At 46.9% G+C, this 13,998-nt stretch overlaps 1 protein-coding gene across 1 annotated transcript; it reads left to right on the top strand.

Moving 5' to 3' along the window:
- The first annotated feature begins 930 nt into the window (after positions 1–930).
- On the top strand, positions 931–7,872 carry LOC137322636 (involucrin-like). The gene is made up of 2 exons (XM_067985542.1): positions 931–958; positions 6,638–7,872. Exons 1-2 carry the CDS (start codon positions 931–933, stop codon positions 7,870–7,872), a joined length of 1,263 nt encoding a protein of 420 aa, XP_067841643.1.
- Positions 7,873–13,998: the final 6,126 nt, after the last annotated feature.

Raw genomic sequence — 13,998 nt, 5'->3', positions numbered from 1 at the left:
GTCGATTGGAGAGGGTGTAGAGGAGATTTACTAGAATGGTGAGGGATTTCGGTCATGTGGAGAGATTGGAGAAGCTGGGATTGTTGCCCTTAGAGCAGAGAAAGTTAAGGGGAGATTTAATAGAGGTGTTCAAAATTATGAATGATTTTGATAGAGTAGACAGGGAGAAACTGTTTCCACTGGCAGAAGGGTCGGTAACCAGAGGACACAGATTTAAGGTAATTGGCAAAAGAACCAGAGGGGAGATTAGGAGAATTTTTTTTTTACGCAGCGAGTTGTTATGATCTGGAATGCACTGCCTGAAAGGGCGGTGGAAGCAGATTCAGTAGTAACTTTCAAAAGGGAATTGGATAAATACTCGAAAAGGAGTAAATTTGCAAGGCTACGGGGAAAGAGCGGGGGAGTGGGATTAATTGGATAGCTCTTTCAAAGAGCACAGTGGGCCGTAAACAATTATGAAATATTTGTTATATGTTTTAATACATTGAAAACTAAGGCCTCTCAGAGGGGCTGTTCGTCAGGAGGCCGCACTTCTCAAAGGAAGCCATTGGCCGTCTTTGTGTGGCATTCAGCAGGAAGACCTCGAGCCTCAGCCAACTTCCTGCAGCGTGTAGTCGGTAGAGATTAAGGTCACCGATCCTTCCAATTAGCCCAGGGTATCTATGTAATATCAACCAAGGAGACTTAACAACCTACATTCACCAAGTGACAGATGGACCTCTTCTAGAGGGCACCCGACTTCATCAACTATGGCACGACACAAACGGAGCAGAGAGACAAGGCCATGCACTTCTGTAGGCCCGCTGACTTCCCTAGGGCGCGGGGGGGTGGAGGGGGGGCAATCGATGGAGCCGAAGGTGCCAACTCAGAATCCTGTTCCATAGATCAGCAGGAACGGGTTCCCTCGCTGAATGTCCAGATTGCCCAGCGATGGAGACTGCACGTCAACACGAAGCACGTAGGAAGCTGCCATAATGCCTTTATCCCACGTCACCCAGCCACCGCACAGTTATTGAGCAAAGAGATGCAAATGGATGGATGGACCTTTTTTTTAAATTCATTCTCGGGATGTGGACGTCGTTGGCAAGGGCAGCATTTATCGCCCACCCCTAGCTGATATTAAAAAGTTGGTGGTGGGCCTTCTTCTTGAGCCATTGGATTCTTCGCAGAAGTTTGGTACCATCGATTGGCTTGCTGGACCACCTCAGAAAACAGTGAAGAGTCAACCACATTGGCGCAGGACTGGAGTCACATGTAGGCCAGACTCTTGCCCAGTCTGGCCTACATGTGACTCCACGGGCGGCAGGTTCACTTCCTTAAAGGACATTAGTGAACCCGTTGAGCTTTATACAACAGCTTCATGGTCACTTTTACCGATACCATTTTTATATTTCCAGATTTTTAAACTGAATGCAAATTCTCAACAGCCCCAATGGGGTTATGAACTCACATTCTCCAGGTTACCAGTCCAATAACATAACTATCGTCCCGATCCGAGGCGACGAGGCCTACCCCGAATGCTGTGGCTGATGGTGCCATTCCTTGTGACCTGCGATGCTTAAGAGGAACGTTACAATCATGCCTTTGCAGCCACCAGTCAGATGGTGGAGTGGACCATTGGGGTCCTGAAAGGCCGATTGAAGTGCCTGGACTGGGCAAGGGTTGTCCTGCAGTACGTGCCAGAGAGGGTGGCAAGATTAATTGCGGCCTGCTGCAATTTCGCCTTGTGGGAAGGGCTCAGTCTGGACATACCTGGCGAGGAGCCCATGCTGTTCTTGATGGACATCACTACCATCAACACAGATTCATTGGTCACTCAAGTTATGTTAAACTTGTATAGAACCTTGGTTAGACCACATTTGGAGTATTGTGCACAGTTCTGGTCTCTATATTATTAAAAGGATATAGAGGCACTGGAGAAGGTGCAAAAAAGATTTACGAGGATGATACCAGAACTGAGAGGTTGTATCTATCAGGAAAGACTGAACAGGCCGGGGCTTTTTTCTCTCGAAAAGAGAAGGCTGAGAGGTGACCTGATAGAAGTCTTTAAAATTATAAAGGGGTTCGATAGAGAAGATATAGAGAAAATGTTTCCACTTGTGGGGGAGTCCAAAACTAGGAGTCATAAATATAAGATAGTCACTAATAAATCCAATAAGGAATTCAGGAGAAATTTCTTTACTCAGAGAGTGGTTAGAATGTGGAACTTGCGACCACAAGGAGTAATTGAGGCGAATAGCATAGATGCATTTAAGGGGAAGCTGGATAAGTGCATGAGGGAGGGAGAAAGGAATAGAAGGATACACTGATAGGGTTAGATGAAATAAGGTGAGAGGAGGCTCATGTGGAGCATAAACACCGGCATAGACTAGTTGGGCCGAATGGCCTGTTTCTGTGCTGTAAATACTATGTAATGTAATACTATGTAATCCCAATGACTGCTTGAGGGACCTTGCTGTGTGCAGATTGGCTGCCTCATTTGTCTGCTCAAACAACAGTGACCACACTTCAAAAGTAATGAATTGGCTAGGAAGTACTTTGGGACATCCTGAGGTTAGGAAAGACAGCAAACCTTCTTTCTCCTTCACTAACGGAAGATGGGAAGAGTGCCTGCTTTTCTCTAAAATTGATGATCCGCCAGTGAAAAACTGGATGCCTTGAGAATGTGTGATTTCTTAGAATTTGATTTCATCAGCAGGTCATTAATTATGCAGAGAAGCATGGCATTTCCCATTAAAAGAGGAATTTCACGGCCTAAAAATTTTTAAACAAGCAAAATTACAATTTGGAAGGGCATCAAAGTAATTTGAGCTGGCTGTTAAAAGAGCAAGGCTGTGTTCCCTTTATAACAATAACATAATTGATGTTAACAACCCATGTACAAACATATATAAAATAATTAGGCTGCAACAGAAGTCCATCTGCATTGCAATGCCACCTGGCTACTGTGACCTTCTAACATCAGACGCAACGATGAATGAATGATTCAGGCTCAAACTCCCACCTGGCTGGGGACCACCAGTCTATTAAATCACACAGCCTCCATTTCCCAAAAAGGATTTAGTTGTTGGCAAGATCTACCATAGGTCCAATCACCGAGGTGGGGGGGCGAGGGGATTAGGAGGGACATCACCACCCCCCCTGACCTATACACACACACACACATACACAATTTTTGGGCCTAGATTAAATGTCCCTTCCTTCAGTTCTTTCAAATCCTGCAGGTGCTCATAACAACACCCCAATTCTTTATACTTGTTTGTACCTCTGGCTCTACACCCTCTCTGAAACACTCTTCATCCTTCAGGCAACTCCACTATATTCAACTTAAGACTCACTCGGGCCAATTCCCCAATTATCATGCTCCCTGCAGGGAGTTAACCTCAAAGGGAGCGTAGACAGGAGATAGAACTGCCACCTTCTAGCCCCAAATCTCTGACCCGTGCGTCCTTTCAATGTAGAACCCCACTGGGAGCACCAGACCAATGAATTTGCCCACTTGCACCAACTCTTGCTGCTTTTATTAAAAAATCTTTTGTCTGGTTATGGTCTTTGCAGGTAGATGAGGAGTCAGAATCTTACAGAGTTCTCCAATTTAGTGGGCATTTATCCATTGAGGATTGCAGGGTGAGGAGCTTTTCCTAACTCGTTCATTCTAAGAACCTCAAAGCTATGAAATTCCGCATCTCTCCTGGTCTTTCCTTCTTCCAACAAACTGCAGGCTTCTGAAGCCCAAGTTTGTCATCCCCTAATCACTATTGCCCCAGCTATCGGTGGGCAAAGCATGGCGTGGTGTATTTGCCTACTGAGCCATCAGAAGAGCAGAATGGCCTGGAATCCCCATTGTGTTATGCCCGCTCCGGTCCTGATCCAGCCGATTCCCCGGGGTCAGACTCATTTCATTAAAGTGTTGTCACTGGGCTTCTGGCAGTATTCCTCCCTCTGTCAGGGGGTCTGCTTCGAGGGGGTGTGGCGAGGGGGGGAAATCACTGCAGCAGGCCTCTGGCTACCTGCCACAGGAATAGTACCACCAGCAGCCTCCAAAGCAGCTGAAGAAGGGAAGTTATTACCGATTTCCCACCTAGTGAGGCTATCCAAGCTCCTCTTGAAGAAGGAACTGAGGGAAAAATAAACTTGTCATCCCAGTCCCAATGTCCAATTTCGTTCTCCACTTTGTGATCTTTCTTGTCTTTGTCTCTTCAATATGGAATTAGGGGGAAAAGTCTCCAGATGCTGGAGTCATACCTAGCACAAAGGAAGATGGTAGTGGTTGTTGGAGGCCAATCATCTCAGCCCCAGGACATTGCTGCAGGAGTTCCTCAAGGCAGTGTCCTAGGCCCAACCATCTTCAGCTGCTTCATCAATGACCTTCCCTCCATCATAAGGTCAGAAATGGGGATGTTCGCTGATGATTGCACAGTGTTCAGTTCCATTCGCAACCCCTCAAATAATGAAGCTGTCCGAGCCCGCATGCAGCAAGACCTGGACAACATCCAGGCTTGGGCTCATAAGTGGCAAGTAACATTCGCGCCAGACAAGTGCCAGGCAATGACCATCTCCAACAAGAGAGAATCTAACCACCTCCCCTTGACATTCAATGGCATTACCATCGCCGAATCCCCCACCATCAACATTCTGGGGGTCACCATTGACCAGAAACTTAACTGGACCAGCCATATAAATACTGTGGCTACGAGAGCAGGTCAGAGGCTGGGTATTCTGCGACGAGTGACTCACCTCCTGACTCCCCAAAGACTTTCCACCATCTACAAGGCACAAGTCAGGAGTGTGATGGAATACTCTCCACTTGCCTGGATGAGTGCAGCTCCAATAACACTCAAGAAGCTTGACACCATCCAAGATAAAGCAGCCCGCTTGATTGGCACCCCATCCACCACCCTAAACATTCACTCCCTCCACCACTGGCGCACTGTGGCTGCAGTGTGTACCATCCACAGGATGCACTGCAGCAACTTGCCAAGGCTTCTTCGACAGCACCTCCCAAACCCGCGACCTCTACCACCTAGAAGGACAAGAGCAGCAGACACATGGGAACAACACCACCTGCACGTTCCCCTCCAAGTCACACACCATCCCGACTTGGAAATATATCGCTGTTCCTTCATCGTCGCTGGGTCAAAATCCTGGAATTCCCTTCCTAACAGTACTGTGGGAGAACCTTCACCACATGGACTGCAGCGGTTCAAGAAGGCGGCTCACCACCACCTTCTCAAGGGCAATTAGGGATGGGCAATAAATGCCGGCCTCGCCAGCGACGCCCACATCCCATGAACGAATAAAAAAAATACTACTCTAATCATTGCCCTGCTGAACTTTCCTCAGCTTAGGCTCAGTGGTAGCGCGTGGAGCCAGAAGGTTTTGACTTGCAGCAGGATTTGTAACACACAATCTCGGCTGACTCTTCAATGCAGTGCCGAGGAAGTGCTGTATGGTCAGAGGTGACATTAGACCAAGGCCCCATCTGCCTGTTCAGATGGACGTAAAACGATCCCAAGGCACTTTTTTGAAGAAGAAGTGTAAGGGAGTTCTCCTGGTCTTCTGACCAACATTCATTCCCTCAACCAACATCCACCAAAAAAAAACAGATTACTTGGTCATTCATGTCATTGCCGTTTGTAGGACCTTTCTGTGGAAAATTGTCTGCCGCCTTTACCCAACGATCAGGAACCTCCTAAGTCCCACTTCTCTATCTCATCTCAGCTAATTTAATGAATGATCCAATACAATTGGCCTTGGTATCAATGAGTTAAGGAAGGAAAGATGAGCCAGAGTTTGTGTTTTCTGATTTGCTGCTCAACAATGCCTGCTAGAAGCTCATGTGTGAACATCAGATGAGAACAGCGTCAGCACTGATATCCGTTCTGTTAGAGATTAAGATTGAGAGATAGTAAGGGAATCCATTTTACACAAAACAATTACTTATATTCTTATAGTACATTCTATTTTTAGATTATTTCTGTAGCTAAACGAACCTAAAATTGATAGACTGTAAAAAAGCCGACAGTATATCTGCAAATAAGGTCATTACATCATTCTCTAAGGCCAGCTGGCACATGTTTACATTTACATTCACTTTATCACTCCCCATTGGAGACTCAGTTCTCTTTTTATGCCTTTCTAACCCAAACACCAATGCTTTTGGTGCAACTTTGGGACCATAATATTTAACAAGCCGAGGAATATCTTGAGTAGAGCTGGTACCGAGAGTGGGTAAAGGGTTATGGAATGCAGACGCCTATGGAGTAGTACAACTGGAAACAGTGTAAATGGAGTAAGATCGTAAGCATAGGTTGGGAGATTAAGAAAAGAGAGAGCTGGAGGGTTGAGCTCGATTGGCTGTAATGTGTGTAACTCCCGTGACCGCAGCTTATAGAACCTCGATGTTGGCCGCGAGCACTTTGGTTCATTTAACCTGTAATAAACCTTCACGTGTTTGAATGTGTGTTGAATCCATCCCTGCCGTACAGACCCAGGACTGCAGCCTTTGTTATAATATCACAAAATTCACATTCCCAACAGTTCAACACAATCGCTACTGTCGAACGGTCTATTGACATTTGCTGTCAAGGTTTTAAAAAAATGGCGAGTAATCGTCACTAAAGCAAATTATTGGAAGGGGAGTTACGGGAAGGGGAGTTACGGGAAGGGGAGTTACGGGAAGGGGAGTTACTGGAAGGGGAGTTATCGGACAGGGAGTTACTGGAAGGGGAGTTACTGGAAGGGGAGTTAGCAGAAGGGGAGTTACCGGAAGGGGAGTTACTGGAAGGGGAGTTACCGGAAGGGGAGTTAGCAGAAGGGGAGTTAGCGGAAGGGGAGTTACCGGAAGGGGAGTTACCGGAAGGGGAGTTACTGGAAGGGGAGTTACCGGAAGGGGAGTTACTGGAAGGGGAGTTACTGGAAGGGGAGTTACTGGAAGGGGAGTTAGCGGAAGGGGAGTTACTGGAAGGGGAGTTACCGGAAAGGGAGTTAGCGGAAGGGGAGTTACTGGAAGGGGAGTTACCGGAAGGGGAGTTAGCGGAAGGGGAGTTACTGGAAGGGGAGTTAGCGGAAGGGGAGTTACTGGAAGGGGAGTTATCGGAAGGGGAGTTAGCGGAAGGGGAGTTACTGGAAGGGGAGTTACTGGAAGGGGAGTTACCGGAAGGGGAGTTACCGGAAGGGGAGTTACCGGAAGGGGAGTTAGCGGAAGGGGAGTTACTGGAAGGGGAGTTACCGGAAGGGGAGTTACCGGAAGGGGAGTTACTGGAAGGGGAGTTAGCGGAAGGGGAGTTACTGGAAGGGGAGTTATCGGAAGGGGAGTTAGCGGAAGGGGAGTTACTGGAAGGGGAGTTACTGGAAGGGGAGTTACCGGAAGGGGAGTTAGCGGAAGGGGAGTTACTGGAAGGGGAGTTACCGGAAGGGGAGTTACCGGAAGGGGAGTTAGCGGAAGGGGAGTTACTGGAAGGGGAGTTACTGGAAGGGGAGTTAGCGGAAGGGGAGTTATCGGAAGGGGAGTTAGCGGAAGGGGAGTTAGCGGAAGGGGAGTTACTGGAAGGGGAGTTACTGGAAGGGGAGTTATCGGAAGGGGAGTTACTGGAAGGGGAGTTATCGGACGGGGAGTTACTGGAAGGGGAGTTACTGGAAGGGGAGTTATCGGACGGGGAGTTACTGGAAGGGGAGTTACTGGAAGGGGAGTTAGCGGAAGGGGAGTTACTGGAAGGGGAGTTATCGGACGGGGAGTTACTGGAAGGGGAGTTACTGGAAGGGGAGTTATCGGACGGGGAGTTACTGGAAGGGGAGTTACTGGAAGGGGAGTTAGCGGAAGGGGAGTTACTGGAAGGGGAGTTATCGGACGGGGAGTTACTGGAAGGTTGATCATGTTTCTGGAGGATGAGATACTTTCATTGAAGAATTGCTCAGGGCACATTCGGGTTAACTCCCATGATATGGCAGATATTTTAAATGGCTACTTTGTACCAACATTCACTGCAGAAGATGACACTGAGTTACCAATAATATATTGTAGGGTTGATGCTAAAGCTGAAAGTGTCAAAGTGGGTGCTGATATAGTCCTGGGTAGAATAAGGGCTCTCAAAGCAGATCGGACTGCTGGCCCTGATGACAGTCACCCAAGGGTGCTCAATGATATGGGTGGCTATGCTTTACAAGCTCTTTGCTCATATATTTAATACCTCACTGGGGTCTGGATTTGTTCCCATGGACTGAAAAGAGGCCCATGTGATGCCAACATTTAAAAAGGGCAATAAGTCAGACCAGGGAAATTACAGGTCCATTAGCTTGACTTTGGTTATGGGCACGATGCAAGAAGGGTCATTAGAGATACATTGCATGGTCACCTTGACCAAGAAGGTGTTATTAGAGAGTCAAAGCATGGCTTCTGGAAAAGAAGGTCATGTTATACCAATCTGGTTGAATATTTACAAGGTTGGTTGAGAAAAGTAGCCCAGTTGACATTGTTTACCATGATTTTCGAAAAGGCACATAATGTCAAGGTGCCACATAATATGCTACACAATGAGAGGGAGTCCTGTGGGATTATTGGGCAAACTTTGGGCTGGATAAGGAATTAGCTGCATTCTCATGTAAGCTTAGAACTAGGATAGATGTCAAGAGGTGCTTCTTGTCATAGAAAACCATCATCCTATGGAACAAGTTGCCTGGTCATGCAGTGACTGCAAACATTCGAAAGAGACAGCTGCGAGTCCCTGAATGCGAATGACATAACTACATAGCTACAGTCACCGCGGTCTCCTGAAACTTGTTTGATTGCCTTTGGGCAACTGTAAGGAATATCCCAAACTGTCTTTCCTAATTTGTACTAAGGTTTTTTGCTCTGTTCGTTTTTTGCCTCTCCCAGGAGCTCGCTTGGCTGGTTGGTTTGGGGGTTGGTGGGGTGAGGGGTGTGGTGGAAGAAAGCTGTGCGTAGTAATGCTAAGTCGCACCATGACATTTGGACAGGCTCGATGGACCAACTGTTTTTTTTTCCCTCCTCCTTTGTTTCCGTACGTTCAGAAGGCGAGTTGTTGGAAGGTGAAATTTGGGCTAGCCTTTGATAATTAATGGCGTCAGTAACTCCCATAAGTGGTCTGAACATCTTACTTTTGTGGGGGTTGAATCACACTGCTCTTTACCTGCCGACACGATAGCGTGACCTGGTGAGGGGGTATAACAATAATGTGATCTAAACTGGATATTCATGCCTTTCACACATTTACTTCTTTAATCTCTCTAAAAGCAATTTTACAACACCAAGTTATAGTCCATATGGACTATAACTTGGTGTTGTAAAATTGTTTACAATTGTCAACCCCAGTCCATCACCGGCATCTCCACATCATCTCTAAAAGCAGGTCAACCAAACACATGGTGAGGTGAGGCTTGATACCAATCATTAAACTGTTTTATTTCACAGCGAGTAAACATACAGAGTGGCAATCAGATTTACTCATTTCAATCAGTATAGCATATTTTCGCATAATGATACAAAATAAAGAATACGCAACATCAGTGGGTCATCTTACCTGACATAAACAAGATGTCTTCTGACTATTACTGCAACATTTTTGATTTTCTGAGCCTGCCTAAAGCTTTTGAATCTGTCTGTTTAAAAGCCAGATTACCCTTTAGTTTCCTCACAGACAGGGATCAAAAGGACTTTCCAAAACAATGATGTGAGATGTTTTTAGAATACCTTGGCAAGCTAACAAATTCCTTATTGTTAAGTCTGAGGAAAACAATATCCATTTAGCATATTAAAGGCAGTTCATCTAATTGCAGTGTTCTTAAACTTGTGAGAATACACTTTGCTTAAAAAAAAACAATCATTAAAAGTAATTCTTGTTTTCAATTTTTTTTCCTGTGGAAAAAAATGGTCAATATATCCTGAACCATGAAGAGCAAGTTGTTGGAAGGTGAGTTTCTGGATGGCAAGATTTTGGAAGGCAAGTTATCAGAAGACAAATTATCAGAAGACGAACTACTGAAATACCTGTAGAACCCACACCCAAGCAAAGCGGAAAACTTCAGGAAAGAAGGTCAGGAGAAATGGGGAATAAATACTGACTGCACCATCTGCCATTTAACTCAGTTTTCCCAGGACTTGGAAACGGTGAAACTCTTGCCTTTTTCAGTAATCCCTTCCTCCTACAATCTATAGGCTTTCAAAATCCAAATTTGGTGTTAACTAACCACTGTACCTTGATTTATCTTTTCGCCTTCCGTGGCGTCCTGCTCTATGAGTCTTGTCCTTTCACTTAAGTTGCTGAATAATAATTTTTAAAAATCGATAAACTAGCGTACAGTGTTCTCTAAATGTTTGTGCTTCAGTGTGCTAAGGATCATCAATCCACTGTCAATTTTTGCCCAGAGAAAGTGGCACTTTACGGAAACCTAATCATTTTACCTTAAAATCAGAGGGTCTTTTTCCGATGTTTTTTGTTTGTTTTGATTGAAGTGCTGAATGAAGGATTAAATGGGCTGTCATACAAATATTTGCCAATTTACACTAACAACAAAGAGAAATCCTGAGCCATGCATAATTCTAATGGAAGCACGAGCAATTCTTGGCAAAGTGACTATGTGTTTATCACAGTTGAACTGTGCGTCTTCAGTAACTGTATGTGCTAATTAACTTTTATTTTAAAAGGGATCAATGATCCTGACAACAACAACTTGCATTTATATAGCGCCTTTACCGTAATGAAACATCCCAAGGTGTTTCACGGAAGCGTTATAAAACAAGATTTGACACCGAGCCAACAAGGAGATATTAGGACAGGTGACAAAAAGCTTGGTCAAAGGGGTAGGTTTTAAGGAGCGTCTTAAAGGAGGAGGGAGGGGTGGAGAGGCAGAGAGGTTTAGGGAGAGAATTCCAGAGCTTAGGGCCTAGGCGGCTGAAGGCACGGCCGCCAATGGTGGAGCGATTAAAATCGGAGATGCGCAAGGGGCAAGAATCGGAGGAGCGCAGAGATCTCGGAGGGCTGTAGGGTTGGAGGACGTCACGGAGATAGGGTGGGGCGAGGCCATGGAGAAATTTGAAAACAAAAATGAGAGTCCCATTGGGGCTTTACCGGGGAGAAATGAAATGTCTGGCAGTAGTAGGAGAGTTAGGGAAGACTTTCGAAGGCAGGGAGAATGGTAACAAAGGGGGAAGGGTGCAGGGAACGAGTTCCAGAGAGTAGGACCAAGACAGCTGAAGGCTCTGCCACCAATGGTGGAATGGAGGGAAGGGAAATGCACAGGACATCAGAGCTGGAAGACCTAAAGGCACAGGCTGGAAGAGGTTGCAGAGGTATGGGCTGTGGTAGTGAGGGATTTCTCTCCACTTGCCTGGATGGGTGCAGCTCCAACACTCAAGAAGCTCGGCGCTATCCAGGACAAAGCAGTCCGCTTGATTGAAACCCCATTCACTGGCTTAAATATCCATTCATTCCACTATCGGCGCACTGTGGCTGCAGTGTGTATTATTTACAGGAAGCACTGCAGCAACTCACCAAGGTTTCTTCGGCAGCACCTTCCAAACCCTCCAAGTTCCCCTCCAAGTCACACTCATTCCTAACTTGGACATATATCGCCGTTCCTTCATCGTCACTGGGTCAAATCTTGGAGCTGCCTGCCTAACAGAACTGGGAGTTCCTTCATCACAGGGACTACAGCGGTTCAAGAAGGCGGCCCACCACCACCTTCTCAAAGGCAACTAGAGATGGGCTTTAAATGCCAGATTTGCCAGCAACGCCTATAGCCCCAGAATGATTTAAAAAGAAACAATATCCCTCAATCTCTTCTTGGCGAGTCACTTGGAGGGGAACATGGAGGTGGTGTTGTTCCCATGCACTTGCTGCCCTTGTCCTTCTAGGTGGTGGAGGTCGCCGGTTTGGGAGGTGCTGCCGAAGAAGCAACTTGCTCCGGTGCATCCAGGATATAGTCACCAATCTCACACTCCGGGTGGGGAGCCGGACTCGAGGGGAGCACAGATCGGATGTGACCCATAGCCTCTTCAAGCGTGGCTCACTACTGGATACATCAAGAACGAAATGGTTGTTGTGCGTGACGATGATTTCCTGCTTCTAAAAATTCCCACTTCCATGGAGACAATGACCCTTCGATACTAAACATGTTGCAAAAGACAGGTTTATGGCTAAAGTTCCAAGGGTTTACACAAGAATATAAGAAAGCATGGAATGAGGAAAGGGTATTCAGCTCGACAAGCTTATTCCTTCGATGAACCACAAGGAGGGTGCTTTATCTAAGACTCTGGCCGACCCATCTAATCCCTCGAGGAAAGGTTCTGCACAGTATCTCCCTGCACCATCAAAAGCAAATCAGACAAACTCCAGAAAGCCTATCTAACCTTTCATCCTACATTGTACGTCTCAGCTCAGCCAAGATAACTTGACTAGCACACGCATTCTGAGATGCGACCATTCTGAGCAGTTCCGAAGCGTCCACCCAGCATTTTAACCATCTACATCTAAACTTATCCTTGTAACTTTCAACCCCATTTTAATGCCCTTATTGCCAATTGAAATCAGTCCACTTAGAGTACTCATAATGGGGAGTGAATTTCCCCACGGGGTTCTCCTGATTGGCCCTACCCACCCGGCAGAGATCGGGCTGGCATTTAGAATGGCCCCAGGTTACTTACCCGCTGGAAAGCCGCCCGGATTCCACCGTTTGTTATTTTAACAGAAGCTTCTGGGCAGGCAGCTAAGCTGGCCGCCCAGAGCTGGTCGGGGTCCTAATTCACCCTTGCTGATCGGGGTCTGGTGGCGACAGAGATCTGAACTTCGACCTGAGCGGGGAATCCACCGTGGCTTTTTGCAGGCCAGCATGAAAGGAACCGGGAAGTCGAAGAGGCCCATCAGGTAAGTCCATTACTGTCCTGTGCTGGGGCCGGAAGGAGCAGGAGTGCACCTCCAGGCCCCACAAGGAATGTGTAGGCCTCCCCTGCCCCACACTTACCTGATTATTAGTGAGCGGTCAAGAAAGTAAGGAAGAACTTGCATTTATATAGCGACCTGAAGACATCCCAAAGCGCTTTTCAGCCAATTAAGTACTTTTGACGTGTAGTCACTGTTGTAATGTAGGAAACACGGCAGCCAATTTGCGCACAGCAAGATCCCACAATTGACAATGTGATAATGGTCAGTTAATCTGTTTTTTTAGTGAAGTTGGTTGAGAGATAAATATTGTCTAGGACACTGGGGAGAACTCCCCCCCCCCCTCTTCTTCAAAATTGTGCTATGGGATCTTTTATATCCACCTGAGAGGGCAGATGGAGCCTCGGATTATAGTCTCATCCGAAAGACGGCACCTCCGACAGTGCAGCACTCCCTCAGTACTGTACTCGAGTGTCAGCCTAGATTTTGTGCTCAAGTCTCTGGAGTGGGACTCGAACCCATAGCCATCCGACTCAGAGGCTGCCTGATTTTCCAGAGGCCAGCAGCCCCTTCCTGCCCGTTCCAGGCGGGAAGCGGACCGGAGACATGTTACTGACGCCATGGTGGTTAAAATCGGCGTGGCCTCAAACTGCCGCGGGCGGGCAGGAAACCGACGATTTCTTGACGAAGATTAGAATTCCCGCAGCGAACCAGCCCATCATCGGCCGAGGTTACGCCTACCAATCAGGAGGACCCTGCCCCCGAAGAAATTCCCGGCACGTGTGTTTACTTAGTCAGGACTTCAAGGTAGTTCCCATTACACACGAACGTACGAACAATGACGGACAGGAAAAGGCCCTCTGGCCCATCCAGCCTGTCCCAAACAACTGCACTGTACCAGCTGCGGCTCAGTGGTAGCACTCTTGTCTCTGAGTCAAGGAGGTTGTGGGTTCGAAGTCCCACTCCAGAGACTTGAGTGCAAAATCTAGGCTGACACTCCAGTGCAGTACCGTGGGAGTGCTGCATTGTTGTGGGTGCCGTCCTTCATTGCTGTTTGTGGGGCCTTGCTGTGTGCAAATTGGTTGCTGTGTTTCCTAAACCT

Source organism: Heptranchias perlo, chromosome 6, assembly GCF_035084215.1.
Source record: "Heptranchias perlo isolate sHepPer1 chromosome 6, sHepPer1.hap1, whole genome shotgun sequence".
Classification (NCBI taxonomy): domain Eukaryota; kingdom Metazoa; phylum Chordata; class Chondrichthyes; order Hexanchiformes; family Hexanchidae; genus Heptranchias; species Heptranchias perlo.
The sequence above is the reverse complement of the archived record's forward strand: the minus strand, read 5'-3'. Positions and strand labels throughout refer to the sequence as shown.